The sequence below is a fragment of the Oncorhynchus mykiss genome, chromosome 12 (assembly GCF_013265735.2).
Source record: "Oncorhynchus mykiss isolate Arlee chromosome 12, USDA_OmykA_1.1, whole genome shotgun sequence".
NCBI classification, from domain to species: Eukaryota; Metazoa; Chordata; class Actinopteri; order Salmoniformes; family Salmonidae; genus Oncorhynchus; species Oncorhynchus mykiss.
In genome coordinates this window covers 91,828,480-91,847,887 of record NC_048576.1, presented here as the reverse complement: position 1 = coordinate 91,847,887, position 19,408 = coordinate 91,828,480, and the positions used below count along the sequence as shown (strand labels likewise).

General features: G+C 41.0%; 2 protein-coding genes across 3 annotated transcripts; both read left to right on the top strand.

The window, feature by feature from the left end:
- LOC110485305 (heterogeneous nuclear ribonucleoprotein A3-like) lies at window positions 1-5,668 on the top strand. The gene is made up of 5 exons (XM_036939548.1): window positions 1-94; window positions 386-471; window positions 811-906; window positions 1,250-1,405; window positions 5,561-5,668. The coding sequence occupies exons 1-5, from the start codon at window positions 70-72 to the stop codon at window positions 5,666-5,668; spliced, it is 471 nt and encodes a 156-aa protein (XP_036795443.1). The 5' UTR covers window positions 1-69.
- Window positions 5,669-6,671: 1,003 nt separating this feature from the next.
- Window positions 6,672-8,490, top strand: LOC110487060 (centromere protein X). Of its 2 annotated transcripts, XR_005035199.1 has the most exons (6): window positions 6,672-6,812; window positions 7,112-7,163; window positions 7,308-7,361; window positions 7,653-7,741; window positions 7,847-7,916; window positions 8,018-8,490. XR_005035199.1 is itself a non-coding variant. In XM_021558968.2 (5 exons), exons 1-5 carry the CDS (start codon window positions 6,777-6,779, stop codon window positions 7,859-7,861), a joined length of 246 nt encoding a protein of 81 aa, XP_021414643.2. In that variant the 5' UTR covers window positions 6,673-6,776; the 3' UTR covers window positions 7,862-8,490. The 2 variants fall into 2 exon arrangements, 1 of the variants encoding a protein (XP_021414643.2); XM_021558968.2 differs by having other exon boundaries at window positions 6,673-6,812; window positions 7,847-8,490.
- The last annotated feature ends 10,918 nt before the right edge of the window (window positions 8,491-19,408 follow it).

Here is a 19,408-nt window from a genome sequence, read left to right as displayed (position 1 = left end):
CCTGTTGATTTATATCTTATGATGGGTTTTCCTATGCAATGCTCTTAGGGCTACCAAACAAACAGGTGGATGTACATTTCTACGACCTCTGTTGGTATGTAAGACAATATATATATATCATTATACTACTAGTGAAAGATCACATTTTGGCCTTTTTATTGCAGAAAATAAAGTCTACTCAGGAAATATTAGTTGTATCTTGCTCTAACAGGTTATTTTCATGTTAAGTTAATTATGACTGATACATTTTTTAAAATATATTGTATAAAGCATAGAAGAAGTTACAGTGATCGATTTTGTTTTTGTCTGAAGCAAATATCCAAAGACTACAGCATTTCACAGGGTCAAATGAAATGAAATATTGATTTATTCTGTTTCCCTCTAGTTATGGGGAAAATGGAGCCTCAAAGGAGAGTGTACATATCTCTCCCTAAAAAACACAGGACCGCTTTGGCCAAAAAGTACAAACTGGTAAACAAACACTTATTTTTCTGACCATCCTAAAACACACTTACAGGTGTAGGATCTTAATTTGACCAGTTTGTCACAGCAGGAAAATAATCCTGCAGCAACAGGAAATGTGGATTATAATTAATGGACATTTTTAGTTATGCCAAATCAAGTCTTTGATTTGTTGCAACAACAGGGTTATCAAATTAAGGTTCGATATCTGTAGTTCTTAGTAGCCTATGAATGGATGTAGTGTATTTTTCATAGTATTCCTATTACAGACACACAATATAGTTACTTTACCATGATAACATTTGAAAATAAAAATATGAATGGCTTTATTTTGTATCTGTTGGACAGGATCACGGGCTTGTCATTAAGGATCTCAGCACTAACATAAATGAAGGATACCTACAAGCTTACTTCCGACAGTGGGGCAGCATTACAGCATGCACGGTAGGCTGATTAAGTCATATCAATTATTGTAATATTAGCCTCACGTGGATAAGGCCTAAACCATACCTTTTTAAAGGGGCAATCTGTAGTTTTAAACAACATAGCATCCACCCCTCCACCTTTTTTACACTGCAGTCAGTGGAGTAAAACAAGCTTATATTTTGCATTCTAATGGGACAAGACAGTAAGACAGTTGAACTAATCTGACAAGGTATGTTATAAGTTATATTCCTCAAGAATCAATGGATGTAGCTATTACAGATTGACCCCTTTAAAACAACATATTTTCTTGGATTATTGGTGTTTTTATTGGTAATGGTGATGGTCCATCCTTTGAAAACAGATCAAGAAGACTCCACAGGACTCTGACTCAAAGAGTGCCAGTGCGTTGGGATACGTGAGTTTTTCCTCTGAGGAGGACACAGATACGGCAGACTGGGCGGGTCCTCACTATATAGGAGGCATGGAAGTGGAGGCCAAGAGAGTTGTCAGTCTGAAGGTAAATCAAAACAGAGCATTGGGCAACGACTTGTTGAATGAATCAGCAATGTTTCTATGTCATGTCAACCAAAAAAGTAAATATGATGATGTTGAATCAACGTGGAAAACTGATTGGATTCACAAAAAGTCATCAACATAAAGAGAATATCATATTTTTTCACTTCAATCCGCTGACTTTTTGCTGTTGTTGTGATTACACATTGGAAACATGTTTTAATGAGTGTTGTGTTGACATGGTTGTGTGTAGGTTGCTTTTATCCAGCACATGCAGCCAGTCTTATCGATATATGTCACTGTCTGGGTCACAGGTCTTTCAGCACCAGTCAAGTCTTAAGTCTCAACAGGGCGAGTCTGAGTCAAATCTCAAGTCGCTCTCTTCATAAACAGATGTGTGTTCTAATCCATGCAGGGTAACATTGCGTTACAGGTTAGACTCTTCTAGGTCAAAGGTCAATTTGTTTAAAAATATATATACTTTGATTCAATACTTGACTATTAAAACACAGTCAAGTCTAAAGTCATATGCAAGAGTCCAACAGAAGTTACGAGTCACTGTTTTTGCAACTCTTTTACCATGCTAAAATCTAATCTTTCATATAGATGGATGACCCAGAAGGTTGAGGTCATCCCAGCCAGGTCTATCTGCAGACGTGACCATGGGTCTGTTCATCAATTGAGCATCTTCGAGAATGTATCAGAGGCCGGATGATACTGTACCTACGTTTTTTTTTTTTTTAAAGCAATTTTGGATGGGATACATGGATTATTTGTTGAAAAATAAATGTAGATTATAATTTCTTTCTATGATTTGGTTTGATTGTAACAATTTGTTTTCAGATGTCTTATGTACCGTGATTTACTGATTTGTAATGAAATGCCAATTGTTTTCAATGCTGTGAACATTATAAGGCCAATGTTGCATGAACTTTTAGTAGAATAAGCGAAGATATTACTAGAAAGGGACATTTCCTAAAGAAAATGTGTGTTTGCTAGAAGTATTTATGATAGTGACAGCAATAGTAGTAATGATTGATTGATTGATTGCATTTATAGGGCCCTGTAAATCTGCGATATGCAGAACGCTGACGGAATCCAGACATTAAAACAGAATTGAACAATGTTCAAAAATGTATATAGCTTAGTAAGTATCAACAAAATGTAGCCTATTGAAAATTAATACATTTGCCCAAGTTTATCATGTCATAAGAAATGAACACAATGCATCAGTGATTCATATTTTCTCCAAACTTCTAGAGGGCAATGAGAATTGCATTCGCCATCACACTGCCCAATCCAATCTGAACAAGAGGAATACCTATGTAAGAGGTCCTGGATGACAGGAAGCTTGGCCCCAGTGATGTACCGGGCCGTTCGCACTACACTTGTGGATGGAGGCCGAGCAGTTGCCATACCAGCCAGTGATGCAACCAGTGCTCTCGATGGTACAACTGTAGAACCTTTTGAGGATCTGAGGACCCATGACAAATATTTTCAGTCTCCTGAGGGGGGATAGGTTTTGTCGTGCCCTCTTAACGACTCTCTTGGTGTGCTTGGACCATGTCCAATTTAGTTGTCTTCTATTAAAATGTTTTTTTTCTTGTTGTTTTTTTTCTTGATAAAATGAAGGGAAAAAACGGAGAACGGAAACCTTAAACGAAATGGAGGAAACGGAATTTGGAATTAAGACTAATCGGAATCAGGCAACAACAAAAAAATACAGATTTTACAGGGCCCAACATTTATATAGTGCCTTTCCAGATGATGACAATCATTTGTGCCAGAACGCTCACCACAGCTGGAGAGGTGAGGAGTGATAAATGCCAATTAGAAATGAGGGGAAGGTGTGCCATGATGGAAATGTACATGTTAGCAAATGCTCTTATCCAGAACAGGCGCAAATAGGGTTAAGTGCCTTGCTCAAGGGCACATCAACAGATATCACCTCAGGGATTCAAACCAGCAACCTTTCAGTTACTGGCCCAACGTTCTTAACCGCTAGGCTACCTGCTGCCCGGATTTAGCCAGGACGCCAGAGTTAACACTCCTACTCTTACGCTAAGTGCCATGGGATATTTAGTGACAGAGAGTAAGATCACACGTTAACGTCTCATCCGAAAGAGAGCCTCCTACGCAGGGAAATGTCCCCATCACTTCCCCTAGGGCATTGGGATTTTGATCTTAAGACTAGAAGGAAGAGTGCCCCCTACTGGCCCTCCAACACCACTTTCAGCAGCATCCAGGGACCGGCCAGGAAAGACCCTGCTTGGCTTCATAGGCAAGCCAGCGGCGGGATGCACGGTGGTATGCTCATGGTACTAATTGGGTTTTCATAGGCTATGGGTTCTGGACAAACTGGTTAGGTAGTGAAATATGAAGCTCTACTCTACTGCTTTGGTTAAAAGGGCATATTAGCTTTCAGATGTTGCTAGTTGTTTGTTTTAATGAAATGCTGAGTGTTCCAAAACCACTAAGGATCAATATATTTTGCCCCATGTGTACCTTATCCATACTGTGACCATGATCATTAAACATGTGGGTTGGTGATTCTGGGTAAGGGCCGATACAGCTTAACATGTAGTTCTTCACACCTGTGTGGACTTGGGCAGAGACCGATTTTTTGGAGCAATGTGCGCTCTCTGGTTCATGTTCATTATGTTTTTGTTCTCTTCCCATTTGTGGTGAAAGCAAAGAAGAATCACGTTGAAAACATCAGAAAATGCCACTGTTGGCTAATTTGAAAGAACACCAAATGCATAAGTCAAACTGCCACACTACGCCACCCCAGGTTTATACAAGAGCATGGGGTGCACTGCCTAACACACATACGGGTTGTTAAAGTTTGGGTTGAGTGGCAAAATAAATAAGTCTATAACAGTTTACATGTTTTATTTCTCCTTCACCATTAGTATAAAACCTTAATAATTTCAGATTCTCTATTTTTAGCCTGGTTAAAGTGAAGGAGAACACAGCTAATATACAATAAACAAAACAAATTAAAAACAGGTTCATGTGTAGGGTTGACAGAATCACGAATTACACATTTCAATATATCAATATGACATCAAACAGAACCCAACCGCTCAGACGAGCTCCAGCTCTCCGTTTTTACATTGTGTCCTAAAAACAGATTTTCACCAAGTAAGCAGCTTAATTTACCCTGTCCCGCAGCTCAATTTTCCCTGGGTAAGGGGTATTTTGTACCACAATAACTTTTTTTTAACAAGCTATGTTTTCAAAACTGTAATATTTACATTAATTCTGATTATTTCCATGGATACACATCATCCTGAAAAATATGCAAATATATTTGTTAGAAAGAATACTATGTTTCCCTTGATGGGGTGATGCTGAATGCAAAAAACGTTGCTCGACTTACCCCACTCTCCTCTACAATAGGAAATAGACATTTACTAATAAAAGAGAGAGCACAGGTCTAACTGTAGTCAGATTAGCAGGGAATTGATTGACCTCTGTCCATGGTGCTGAAACTCCACTATAGCAGTAATTTGCTTGTCTGGTTGTTTAGCGCAGCATGCATGGGATATTCACCAGTCAACACAATTAGCGGGTTATTAGCTAATGAATTCCATTTTCACTAGGCTATAATAACCTCATAATATCTTACCAGTCGGCCAACAGTGCTCCATGGGCCTACATTAAAACTAGGCTACATACAAAAAATAGTTTGGACTTTGAGAGAACTTTGAGTTGATGAATTTGCAACAAATACAACAAGAAACAATTAGATTCCTGTGTATATTTTAGATGGTGTATGATAATTGGTGGCTGTGATTGCTGTGATCTCTTTGGCCAGTGTAATTCCCTACCTCTAATACGGCATGTTTATCTGACTGGTTGTCCTTGGGAAAGCTGTCTTGTGGATTATTTTATGACTTTACAGGAGTAGAGACATTGTACTGGCTGTAAAATGAAACTCAACCATCCCTCACCTCTTTTTCTCTCTCTCTCTCTGTCTCTCTCTCTCTCTCTCTCTCTCTTTCTCTCTCTCTCTCTATTTCTCTCTCTCTCTCCTCTCTCTCTCTTTCTCTCTCTCTTTCTCTTTCTCTCTCTCTCTCTCTCATCTTTTCTTTCTCTCCCTCTCATCTTTTCTTTCTCTCTCCTCTAACCCTGTGACTTTTCTGTGTCTCTGAAGGTGGATATGAAGATCTTTCACTACAAGGTTCACCTGTCAGAAGAGGTGTCAAGGGCAAACATAAAATTCAAACCCTGTCACACCTACCTGGTAAAACCGCTGCTGTGACACACACACACACTGAAACACACTCACCTCTGTATCCCACTGATATCACCACATATTTTCAATGTGGATAATTGGGTAGTATTGGGTTGAGACGTTAATCAATGCGATTACCCACTCAAAAAGACAGCTAAAAACGGGTTGAATTTCCAATGTTGTATCACTGCTTTCAACCATCTAAAAGCACAACAAAATTCCAATGGAAAAACAATGTCTGATTTTTGGTTTAGTTGTCACCCAAATATCTATCACTGTGCTTTCAACCATTTAAAACCACAGCAAAGTTCAAATGGGAATACAATGATATTGTGTTTATTTATACAACAGATTAATGTGTTATCACTGTGCTTCATTTATTAGCAGAACCAAATGACCTGGATTGCAGTTGAAATGACATTAAAAGTACACGTGATCAATGCCGTTTGAAATTTCCACAGATTTTTTTTCACATTTGTGAAGATCTCCACAAACCTTCAACGACCTATGTATGCTATCTTCAACCGGCACGCTTTATTTATATGATTACATAAGAAGAAATGTATAGTTACAATAACTATGGGTGTGTTACTCATTTAAGGTTTATTGTTACATTAGTTTGGAAGATAGCCTTAACTTTAGGCTCTTTACTGTATTACAAAAGTATTATTGAATTGTGTTTGGTTGGCAAGGCAACCACATATCAACATATAAAGGAGACGTGTCTACTGCTTGGATAGTTCCATCTGAGCCACTAATAGCATTCTTTAACTTTTATTGTTGGTTGAGTTGGAGACGTTAATCCAACATGTCATTTGTTAACTTGTCGAAAAGTTAATAGGCTATTTATAACAATAAATAAAAAATAGGCTATTCATTGTATTTCAAAAGTGATATTGAGTTTGGTTGAAGGAGATTTATCTTCTGCTTGGATAGTTTCATCTGTTAAAACTGTAAATGCACTTTAAACTAGCAAGCACACACATTTTCATAAGACATTTACTATTTTCCACATTTTATTTGGTACTATTTTTCCTTTGGAATAGAAGCGTTGCGCGATGCGTTTTACGTAAATAATCACGGACTCGATGCAGCCAATCACTGCTGAGAGCGCGTTGATCGACATAAACTGAAAATGGCGGAAAGCAGCGCGGAAATCACATTCAAAAAGGTAAGAGAAAGTCGCCAATACTATTAATTGTTGTATTTTGTGAGTCACATCATTTCGACTAAAGCAAGATCACAAGCCTCATTTTGTAACTAAATCAAGATCACAAGCCTCATTTTCAAATTAGACTGAGCAGACTGTATGGAGCTAATTCAGCGGGGTAGCGCGCTAAATCATCAGCCTACTGGATACTTCTGACAACACTGGCAGTTGTTTTTGGAAGCAGTTCACTACAGTAACTTTAACGTACTGTTGTCGTGCATACTGTTATTCAGAATCATGGTTTTTTTCTTTCTTTTTAGGAGACTGTAAGCAAACTCCTGTCAAGCTTCTTCAAGGACGAGAAAACTAAAGGCGAGTTGCTAGCTAGCGGAGTTGTTTAATGTAACTATCCTGGAAAGGAGTTGGACCTGATCATGTTTAGTCAAATGAAGCAGCAGTTGTAGGCTGTTAACTAAGTCATCGCCATTTGACCTTTGTTTCTTTGTTTTTCTCAAGTCGGTGCCGATGCTGTCCTCCTTATGGCAGAGATGCTACATGTGTTTGTTCAAGGTAAGTTCAAACGATTGATTGTTGCTGTAATGTACATGGAAATCAATGGAGGTGTTTATACAGGCTGAGATGATGGTGTTTTATATAACTTCAATATGAGATGAAGATATCAGGGCCAGGATTCGTAAAGCATCTTAGAGTAGGAATACTGATCAAGGATCAGATGTGTCCCTCTATCCATATAATCGTATTCATTATGATCTAAAATGCTGAATGCAAAACTGTGCCTAGATCAGCAGTCTTTACTCCGAGTTGCTTTAGGAATACAGACCCTGACTCTTTGTTTCTCAGAAGCTGCACAAAGAACGATAAAACAGGCTGAGGCAGAGGACTGTGACATAATGGACATAGAACACTTTGAGAAGGTCCTGCCTCAACTGGTGTGTAAATATACCCATGAATTCTATGAAATATCCTCTCCTATTATTGTCAAGGAATGACAGTATAAGAATCAACAGTCATAACATATTTCATTTCTTCCCCAGCTGTTGGATTTTTAGTATGACTTCAGGCCAGAAGGTGGAGCCAGAGAGCCATCCAGTCCTCAATTCAGAATTCGAGAGATTGACCAACTCTTGGAGGACAATGGAAGTAAAGAAAAAGGCTTCTGTTTTGTTTGTAAACGTAAAGAAGCACTTTATTTACTTCTATTGTCCTCCAAGAGTTTCTGAATCTACTTCTTAATTCATGCACCTTGGTTGGAGAGAGGGAGGGATCCCTTCCACCAGTCCTACATTCAGCCCATGTAGGATATTATATTGTAATTAGTCCTTTATTTGAGTTACATTGCACACGGTCTCTAATGAACTCTGTACATTTTGCTCTGTGGTTTTGCCTCCGTTTGTTGTTTGAAATCATTTGAAACCATTGCTAACTAATAAAAGTTGTTGCGTGCTTTTTTTATTTATTACATCAGTCTGCGACAACTATTTTCTTGGGGGAAACATGTATTGTAAACCTAAAAGCACTTTATTGTAATCAGTTGTGTGATAGGAATTCACACCTAGTACTCCAGCAGCATTGGGGGAGGATCTGGTGTTTGACAATAAAACATATACGGTGACCTGTTTGGGACATCACTTTGGATTTGAAATTATACAATGGTGAAGGTGCAGACGGGCCTCTTTAATGGTCACGGTGCAGACGGGCCTCTTTAATGGTCAAGGTGCAGACGGGCCTCTTTAATGGTCAAGGTGCAGACGGGCCTCTTTAATGGTCAAGGTGTAGACGGGCCTCTTTAATGGTCAAGGTGCAGATGGGCCTCTTTAATGGTCAAGGTGCAGACGGGCCTCTTTAATGGTCAAGGTGCAGACGGGCCGCTTTAATGGTCAAGGTGCAGACGGCCTGCTTTAATGGTCAAGGTGCAGACGGCCTGCTTTAATGGTCAAGGTGCAGACGGGCCTCTTTAATGGTCAAGGTGCAGACGGGCCTCTTTAATGGTCAAGGTGCAGACGGGCCTCTTTAATGGTCAAGGTGCAGACTGGCCTCTTTAATGTTCAAGGTGCAGGCGGCCTGCTTTAATGGTCAAGGTGCAGACGGGCCTCTTTAATGGTCAAGGTGCAGACGGGCCTCTTTAATGGTCAGGGTGCAGACGGGCCTCTTTAATGGTCAAGGTGCAGACGGGCCTCTTTAATGGTCAAGGTGCAGACGGGCCTCTTTAATGGTCAGGGTGCAGACGGGCCTCTTTAATGGTCAAGGTGCAGACGGGCCTCTTTAATGGTCAAGGTGCAGACGGGCCTCTTTAATTTGAGTATTTTCATTCATGTCAGGTGAACCGCTTTGAAATGACAGTGGTTTTTGTACATAGGTCCCCCTTTTGTAGGGGAGCAAAAGCTTGTGACTAACTTGTTGGATGCATTTGTTGTTAGTTTTGGTTGTTTCAGATTCATTTTCTTGCCCATTTAGAAGTGAATGGTAAACAATGTATTATGTCAATTTGGAGTCCCTTTAATTGTAAATAAGAATAGAATGTTTCTTAACACTTTTATGGATGCGACCATGATTATGCATGGTCCTGAATGAATCGTGAGTAACGAGGTTAAAGTGCAGACTGTCAGCTTTCATTTGAGGGTATTTTCCACATTAATGTGGATGATACCATGATTACGGATAGTCCTGAATTAATCATGAATAATGAGTGAGAAAGCTGCACAAATATCATACCCCGCCCCAAAAAATGCTAACAATAATAATATGACACCGTTACAATAATGGCAGGTTAGCATTTCTGTTAGATAACCTCATCATTTAAAATTCAGAGTGCTGGAGTACAAAGCCCAAACAACAATAATTACGGAGTGCACCGAATATGTTTATACATATTTAATACAATAGAAACAGAAACCAGGGGCCATGTTCAGGACTAAGAAACATCACAGAACATTTAGAAACTCTGCGGAACAGATATCATTGTCTTATGCATTAAGGTCATTGTTTGTACATTGCCTATCAATTGATTCAGATGATCTTAGCTCTAAAGATCTTTATGTTTTTGGGAACTTTCACCCCAGAAAGTTTTGCATAAATGAATACACCCCAGTGGTGCAGTCCTCTTTTATACAGCACCACCACACTACAGCCCACCTGTGTCTGGCTCTGCAACAACAGGTGGTTGCAGCATGCTCTCTGGCTGGCTTCACCCCCCCCACCCCCCCATCAAAGGCTCCTGGAGCAGTTGGAAGCAATTAGAGTAATAAGGGGAGCAGCCAGGCCCTTGGATGATGACAAGTGGCAGGAAAAAAGGAGTACCCCCCTCCGGACACTTTGAAGTTCCCTTCTGCTGTCCTGCGATGTTTAGTTAGGAGGGGAGGGGAGGAATGGGACTTCGAGGTACAGGCCAGGGGAAAGTTGAATGGAGTGTGCGTGCATGAGTGTGTTTTTGTCTCTCTGTGTGTGTGTCAGCCAAACCATTGCAGAGACCACACGCATAGATCTTCCATTTGAAAAGAAGAAGCAAAACAGAAGGAATTGGAACATGGCCCACAGGGGAAGAGCAGGGTGTAATTGTGATGGTAAATAAATTAGGCGTGGGGGGTGGGGGGCTGGGTTATTTTACCTTGAGAGAGTCTGATGACTGGGTTATTCTAACCTGAGAGAGCCTGATGACTGTGGGTTATTCTAACCTGAGAGCCTGATGACTGTGGGTTATTCTAACCTGAGAGAGCCTGATGACTGGGTTATTCTAACCTGAGAGAGCCTGATGACTGGGTTATTCTAACCTGAGAGAGCTTTCTATGGTGCCATTTGGGACAGGCCCTAGCCAGCATGGTTTCACTGTGAGTCAGCATAGCTGTACAGCACCTCACACTTTATTTGTGGGGCTGATGAATGACTCACTGGGCTTACAACTGCTGCTAACATATACAGCTGGATGTAAAGTGGGGGGATTTGAGTCATAGCTAGCCTTGCTGGGTGCTCAGGGATACAACACCTGGCATTTGACCTGTAGTGTCTTAGCTCTTATTACTTATTTATATAATAAGAAAGACTGAATACCAGGACTTGAACTGGAGCGTCACATTTACTAAAACAAGTTAGTACCAGAATAACAGAACAACACTGCGCATTACCAAGGGTGCTCCATTCTTAAAGGGGGCATCAGTAATTAACAGAACATAACATGACCCAGCCCCTTTTAGGTAGTGAATTAGATCTAGACAATTCCATGTCCAGCACTGCACATTTATGGAACCATTTTTACTTCGCAACCTAAAAGTGATGTGTTTATTGAGTGTATGTCTGCAGTGCACCACACAGCAGAGACTAAACTAAACTATGAAAAGGGTCAGCCACACACATTTTGGTAGGTATAGGTGACAATTCTCCTAAAGTGCAGGTGTCCAACTAATTCAATGGAAGGCAGTGTCTGTTGGTTTTCACTCCTTCCTTGTACCTGATTGATTAGTCAAAGGAAAAAATCCACCCAAAACCACTTATTCCTTTAATTGCAAAAATTTCTGCAAACCTTTTAGAATATTTTTTTATTTATTTCACCTTTATTTAACCAGGTAGGCTAGTTGAGAACAAGTTCTCATTTACAACTGTGACCTGGCCAAGATAAAACAAAGCAGTGCGACCCAAACAACAACACAGAGTTACACATGGGATAAACAAACGTACAGTCAATAACACAATAGAAAAAAAGAAAGTCCATATAATGTGTGCAATTGAGGAGTAAGGCAATAAATATGCCATCGTAGCGAAGTAATTACAATTGAGCAGATTAACACTGGAGTGTGAAAGTACAAATACTGGTGTGCAAAAGAGCAGATATCTAAAGTAGATATCTCAATCACAAAAAAAACTATATTTAAACTTAAAGATAAGCAAAATCCAATGGGCAATCATGTTTGGACTGTGCGTTCAACATGCTAGATTTCTGGAAACCTCGACAGTACGAAATAAAAAAAGTCACGCATCAGATGAGAAGAGAATACAATACCCTGCTGGAGTTCCATCGTTGCACGTGACTGAAGTATTTTCCAAAAAGTAAGTAAATACAAATAATATGGGGATGAGGTAGGTAGATTGGATGGGCTATTTACAGATGGGCTATGTACAGCTGTAGCGAACGGTTAGCTGCTCAGATAGCTGATGTTTAAAGTTAGTGAGGGAAATAATAATAATAGTCTTCAGCTTCAGCAATTTTTGCAATTCGTTCCCTTCATTGGCAGCAGAGAACTGGAAGGAAAGGCGGCCAAAGAAGGTGTTGGCTTTGGGGATGACCAGTGAGATATACCTGCTGGAGTGCGTGCTACGGGTGGGTGTTGTTATCATGACCAGTGAGGTGAGATAAGGCAGAGATTTACCTAGCAAAGACTTATAGATGACCTGGAGCCAGTGGGTCTGGTGACGAATATGTAGCGAGGGCCAGCCGACAAAAGCATACAGGTCGCAGTGGTGGGTGGTATATGGAGTTTTGGTGACAAAACGGAGGGCGCTGTGATAGACTGCATCCAGTTTGCTGAGTAGGGTGTTGGAGGCTATTTTGTAAATGACATCGCCGAAGTCGAGGATCAGTAGGATAGTCAGTTTTACGACGGTATGTTTGGTGGCGTGAGTGAAGGAGGCTTTGTTGTGAAATAGGATGACGATTCTAGATTTAATTTTGGATTGGAGATGTTTAATATGAGTCTGGAAGGAGAGTATACAGTCTAGCCAGACACCTAGGTATTTGTAGTTGTCCACATATTCTAAGTCAGAACCATCCAGAGTAGTGATGCTAGTCGGGGGTGCGGGCGGCGAACTGTTGAAAAGCATGCATTGCGTTTTACTAGCATTTAAGAGGAGTTGGAGGCCACGGAAGGAGTGTTGTATGGCATTGAAGCTCGTTTGGATTACAGTTTTGGAAACTTTAGAGTGTTTTCTATCCTAAGCTGTCAATTATATGCATATTCTAGCATCTTGTCCTGACAAAATATCCTGTTTACTATGGGAACGTTATTTTTCCAAAAATGAAAATACTGCCCCCTAGTCACAAAAGGTTAAAACCTTTTTGGGATAGGTGGGGCGCTAACGAAATTTAAAATACAAAAATCGTAATATTAAACATTCATGAAAATATCAGTGTCTCACATTGTTTAAAAGCTTAACTTCTTGTTAATCCAGCCGTTTTGTCAGATTTCAAAAATGCTTTACGGCAAAAGCACACCATGAGGACAGAGCCCCGCGTACAAAAGCATTAAAAACATTTTCCAAACAAGCAGAGGTGTCACGAAAGTCAGAAATAGCGATAAAATAAATCACTTACCTTTGAAGATCTTCCTCTGTTTGCAATCCCAAGGGTCCCAGCTACATAACAAATGGTCGTTTTGTTCGATAAAGTCCATCTTTATATCCCAAAAAGTAAGTTAAGTTGGTGCGCTTGATTCAGTAATCCACCTGTTCCCCTCGTTCAAAATGCATACAAAGGAATCACAAAAGTTAACAATAAACTTCATCCAAACAAGTCAAACAACGTTTCTAATCAATCCTCAGGTACTCTAATATGTAAATAAACGATCAAATTTAAGAAGGAGAATAGTATGTACATTACCGGAGATAAATAAAGAAGAGCGCGCGCTCATCCACGCGCGCCACAAGACTACAGTCAAAATGAAAGCCACCTAGAAAAACTACAAATTCTAGCTCATAAAAAAAAAAGCCTGAAAGTCTTTCTAAAGACTGTTGACATCTAGTGGAAGCCCTAGGAACTGCAATCTGGGAGGTTTGATTTTCCCATAAACAAGCATTTTAATGGGCAGACAGCTCAAAAAAAGAATTCCAGATGCATTCTCCTCGGGTTTACACCGGCCATATCAGTTCTGTTATACTCACAGACATTATTTTAACGGTTTCAGAAACTTCAGAGTGTTTTCTATCCAATACCATTAAATGCATATCCTAGCTTCTGGGCCTGAGTAACAGGCAGTTTACTTTGGGCACCTCAGACACCCGAACTTCCGAATACTGCCCCCTATCCCGAATAAGTTTTTAACAGTGTCCAAAGAAGGGCCAGATGTATACAGAATGGTGTCATCAGCGTAGAGGTGGATCAGGGAAATCACCCGCAGCAAGAGCGACATTGTTGATATATACAGAGAAAAGAGTCGAGAATTGAACCCTGTGGCACCCCCATAGAGACTGCCAGAGGTCTGGACAACAGGCCCTCCGATTTGACACACTGAACTCTGTCTGAGAAGTAGCTGGTGAACCAGGCGAGGCAGTCATTTTAGAAACCAAGGCTGTTGAGTCTGCCGATAAGAATACGGTGATTTACAGAGTTGAAAGCCTTGGCCAGGTTGATGAAGACGGCTGCACAGTACTGTTTTTTTATCGGTGGCGGTTATGATATTGTTTAGTACCTTGAGCGTGGCTGAGGTGCACCCGTGACCAGCTCGGAAACCGGATTGCACAGTGGAGAAGGTATGGTGGGATTTGAAATGGTCAGTGATCTGTTTATTAACTTGGCTTTCGAAGACCTTAGAAAGGCAGGGCAGGATGTATATAGTTCTGTAACAGTTTGGGTCTAGAGTGTCACCCCCTTTGAAGAGGGGCTAGCTTTTTCTGGGCTAGCCAGGAGGAAAGCATGGCCAGCCGTAAATAAATGCTTATTTAAATTCTCGATTATCGTGGATTTATTGGTGGTAACAGTGTTTCCTAGCCTCAGTGCAGTGGGCAGCTGGGATGAGGTGCTCTTATTCTCCATGGACTTTACAGTGTCCCAAAACTTTTTGGAAGTAGAGCTACAAGTTGCAAATTTCTGTTTGAAAAAGCTAGCCTTTGCTTTCCTGACTGACTGTGTGTATTGGTTCCTAACTTCCCTGAAAAGTTGCGCATTGCTGGGACTATTCGATGCGAGTGTAGTCCGCCACAGGATGTTTTTTTGCTGGTAGAGGGAAGTCAGGTCTGGAGTGAACCAAGGGCTATATCTGTTCATAGTTCTACATTTTTTGAAAGGGGCATGCTTATTTTAGATGGTAAGGAAATTACATTTAAAGAACAACCAGGCATCCTCGACTGACAGGATGAGGTTAATATCCTTCCAGGATACCCGGGCCAGGTCGATTAGAAAGGCCTGCTCGCAGAAGTGTTTTAGGGAGCGTTTGACAGTGATGAGGGGTGGTCGTTTGACCGTGGACCCATAGCAGATGCAGGCAATGAGGCAGTGATCGCTGAGATCCTGATTGAAAACAGCGAAGGTGTATTTGGAAGGCAAGTTGGTCAGGATAATATCTATGAGGGTGCCCATGTTTACGGATTTAGGGTTGTACCTGGTGGGTTCCTTGATAATTTGTGTGAGATTGAGGGCATCTAGCTTAGATTGTAGGACTGCCGGGGTATTAAGCATATCCCAGTTTAGGTCACCTAACAGAACGAACTCTGAAGATAGATGGGGGGCAATCAATTCACATATGGTGTCCAGGGCACAGCTGGGAGCTGAGGGGGGTCTATAACAGGCGGAAACAGTGAGAGACTTATTTCAGGAGAGATTCATTTTTTAAATTAGAAGCTCGAACTGTTTGGGCATAGACCTGGAAAGTATCACAGAACTTTGCAGGCTATCTCTGCAGTATATTGCAACTCCTCCCCCTTTGGCAGTTCTATCTTGACGGAAAATGTTGTAGTTGGGGATGGAAATCTCAGAATTTTTGGTGGCCTTCCTAAACCAGGACTCAGACACAGAAAGGACATCGGGGTTGGAGGAGTGTGCTAAAGCAGTGAGTAAAACAAACTTAGGGAGGAGGCTTCTGATGTTAACATGCATGAAGCCAAGGTTTTTTAGGTTACAGAAGTCAACAAATGAGAGTGCATGGGGACACGCAGGGTCTGGGTTTACCTCCGCATCATCCGAGGAACAAAGGAGGAGTAGGATGAGGGTACGGCTAAAGGCTATCAAAACTGGTCATCTAGTGCATTGGGGACAGAGAATAAAAGGAGTAGATTTCTGGGCGTGGTAGGATAGATTCAGGGCATAATGTACAGACAAGGGTATGGTAGGGTGTGGGTACAGTGGAGGTAAGCCCAGGCATTGAGTGACGATAAGAGAGATTGCATCTCTGGATGCACTAGTCATGCTGGGTGAGGTCACTGCATGTGTGGGAGGTGGGACAAAGAAGGTATCTGGGGCATGTTGAGTGGGACTAGGGGCTCCGCAGTAAACTAAAGCAATGATAACTATCTTAAAACACAGTATACAAGGCATATTGACATTTGAGAGACATGAAGCGAGGCAGAAGGCAATCACAGGTGTTGATTGGGAGAGCTAGCTAAGACAATGGGTAAGACAACAACAGCTAATCAGTTAAGACAACAACAACAGGTAAAATGGCGATCAATGGGCAGAGAGGGTCAGTTAACTACACACAGGACCTGAGTTCGAGGCTGGGGCCAACAGATAAACAAAAAATAAACAAAATAGAGTACCGTGATTAATGAACAGTCCAGCAGGCATCAGCTATGTAGCCAAGTGATCATAGGGTCCAGTGAACAGCAATAGATGAAACAGGGAAGCCGTTAGGTAGTCGTTGTTACGCTAGCAAGCAGGAGACACGGCGTTCAAAGTTAGCAGGGCCGGGGCTAGTAGAAGCGTCTGCTCCGACGTCCGGCAAAGGCCGGTTGAGGGCACAACGGAGGGAGTTATGCCGGCAGACCGCTGGGAGTAACTCTATAGCCACTCGGAATGAGGCTGTAACGTAACAAAATGTGGGAAAAGTCAAGGGATCTGAGTACTTTCCCAATGCACTGCATATGTAAAACTATTGATTTAGTTTCCTAATGTGTAAGTAACTGAACAATTTCAAAGTATTGCATTACAATTGCCACAAAGATACTGTAACGTCAATTCACAATGTGTGTATTATATGAGAAGACATGATTCCACAGAGACAGTTAACTTTACAGTTCCCTTTGTTATAATGATTGTGCCTACTGTCCAGAGATGTTTGAGATGCGTAAACATTAACTCTAGTCAACCTCCAAAACTGAGTACTATTGCAAATCTCCACTGAAGTGCTCTTGGAAGATCTCTGTAATGGTAGTGAAGTAGTGGCGCTACCCCACCACTTTTCTCCTTCTGCATCTTAGTGGAACTAATGACATCTGAAGGCAGCATTACTAAACATCTGAAAGCAGTTAGGACCAGACTGGGGAGGATCGTGGAAGAGAGTAATGAGTTGAAGGTTTTCTAGATCGTACATTAAAGGCTAGGGAGTGTCGACAGCCCATGTATGTATCCCAAATGGCACCCTTTCCTCCACAGTGCACTACTGGACCCTGGTCAAAAGTAGTGCACTACGTAGGGAATAAGGTGGGGCCATTTGAGACACAGCCCATTCCAGACTCATTGGAGAAGCTCCGGAGCAAGGAGGCTTTTACCAGGAGACACACACTGAACCGTCTCCAATCCCGATGACTGGTCTTGGACACACGTGGGATAAAGGCCCTGCTCGTGGCTGTGGCTATTAGTGTGATGGTGGTCGTCATGATCTGTACTGACGTTATGGAAGCAGCAGTAGCCATGCCTGGCCTCTCCTCGAGGCCCAAGAGGGGCCTTTAAAGACAGGAATTTCAATAAGCTTTTTTCCAGAATAACGTACTCAAAATCCAATATCTATGATAATAACAAAATAAATATTATAGCGAAAGTGGGGTAGCCCGACCAAGATACAAACCCAGGTTCAGCAACTGTCAACTCAACACCTTAGCTGTCACGCCAAGATATCCGAGCCTCTTGATGAGGTTGTTAGGCATTGGGTTGAGGTCGCTACAATATGTTGTCCTTTGTATCATTAAGGTAGGGTTGATGTCATTTATTAAGTTATTAAAAAAAAATATATATATATTTATTTAACTAGGCAAGTGAGTTAAGAACAATGACAATGACAGCCTACCCTGGCCAAACCCGGGCGACGCTGGGCCAATTGTGCCCTATGTGACTCCCAATCATGGCCGTATATGATGCAGCCTGAATTCAAATCAGGTACTGCAGTGACACCTCTTGCACTGAGAAGCAGTGTCATTCATTAAGGTAGGGTTGATGTCATTCATTAAGGTAGGGTTGATGTCTTTCATTAGGGTAATGTTGATGTCTTTCATTAGGGTAATGTTGATGTCGTTCAGTAAGGTAGATTTGATGTCATTCATTAAGGTACTGTTGATGTCATTCATTAAGGTACTGTTGATGTCATTCATTAAGGTACTGTTGATGTCATTCAGTAAGGTAGGGTTGATGTCATTCATTAAGGTAGGGTTGATGTCGTTCATTAAGGTACTGTTGATGTCTTTCATTAGGGTAATGTTGATGTCGTTCAGTAAGGTAGATTTGATGTCATTCATTAAGGTACTGTTGATGTCATTCATTAAGGTACTGTTGATGTCATTCATTAAGGTACTGTTGATGTCATTCAGTAAGGTAGGGTTGATGTCATTCATTAAGGTAGGATTGATGTCGTTCATTAAGGTACTGTTGATGTCTTTCATTAGGGTAATGTTGATGTCGTTCAGTAAGGTAGGGTTGATGTCATTCATTAAGGTAGGGTTGATGTTGTTCATTAAGGTACTGTTGCTGTCGTCCATTAAGGTACTGTTGATGTCATTCATTAAGGTACTGTTGATGTCATTCATTAGGGTAATGTTGATTTCGTTCAGTAAGGCAGGGTTGATGTCATTCATTAAGGTACTGTTGATGTCATTCAGTAAGGTAGGGTTGATGTCATTCAGTAAGGTACTGTTGATGTCATTCATTAAGGTAGGTATGATGTCATTCATTAAGGTACTGTTGATGTCATTCATTAAGGTAGGGTTGATGTCGTTCATTAAGGTACTGTTGATGTCATTCATTAAGGTACTGTTGATGTCATTCATTAAGGTACTGTTGATGTCATTCAGTAAGGTAGGTATGATGTCATTCATTAAGGTATTGCTGATGTCATTCATTAAGGAAGGGTTGATGTCATTCATTAAGGAGGAGTTGATGTCATTCATTAAGGAGGGGTTGATGTCATTCATTAAGGAAGGGTTGATGTCATTCATTAAGGTACTGTTGATGTCATTCAGTAAGGTAGGTATGATGTCATTCATTAAGGTATTGCTGATGTCATTCATTAAGGAAGGGTTGATGTCATTCATTAAGGAGGGGTTGATGTCATTCATTAAGGAGGGGTTGATGTCATTCATTAAGGAGGGGTTGATGTCATTCATTAAGGAGGGGTTGATGTCATTCATTAAGGAAGGGTTGATGTCATTCAGTAAGTTAGGGTTGATGTAATTCATTAAGGGAGGGTTGATGTCATTCATTAAGGAAGGGTTGATGCCATTCATTAAGGAAGGGTTGATGTCATTCATTAAGGTAGGGTTGATGTAATTCATTAAGGTAGGGTTGATATTGTTTCAACAGAGTCAGAAATTACAGTGGTTGAGGTCACTACAATATGTTGTCCTTCGTATCATTAAGGTAGTCATTCTGACTGTGTTAAAAGGGTTGAGGTCTTTAATGAGAAACTTGGAAAGTTCTTCTGATGTGTGATGCTGTATGTTCTGGTTCTGAGTTAAGGTTGTCTCCTTCATAT

What these genes read in the sequence shown, in the direction of transcription:
- LOC110485305 (XM_036939548.1), top strand. Translation starts at nt 70, where the DNA reads ATGTACATTTCTACGACCTCTGTTG. An exon ending in GCAGCATTACAGCATGCACG is followed by an intron (nt 907 to 1,249) that starts GTAGGCTGATTA and finishes CTTTGAAAACAG; the next exon opens with ATCAAGAAGACTCCACAGGA. An exon ending in AGAGAGTTGTCAGTCTGAAG is followed by an intron (nt 1,406 to 5,560) that starts GTAAATCAAAAC and finishes GTGTCTCTGAAG; the next exon opens with GTGGATATGAAGATCTTTCA.
- LOC110487060 (XM_021558968.2), top strand. Translation starts at nt 6,777, where the DNA reads ATGGCGGAAAGCAGCGCGGAAATCACATTCAAAAAG. An exon ending in CGGAAATCACATTCAAAAAG is followed by an intron (nt 6,813 to 7,111) that starts GTAAGAGAAAGT and finishes CTTTCTTTTTAG; the next exon opens with GAGACTGTAAGCAAACTCCT. An exon ending in CAAGGACGAGAAAACTAAAG is followed by an intron (nt 7,164 to 7,307) that starts GCGAGTTGCTAG and finishes GTTTTTCTCAAG; the next exon opens with TCGGTGCCGATGCTGTCCTC.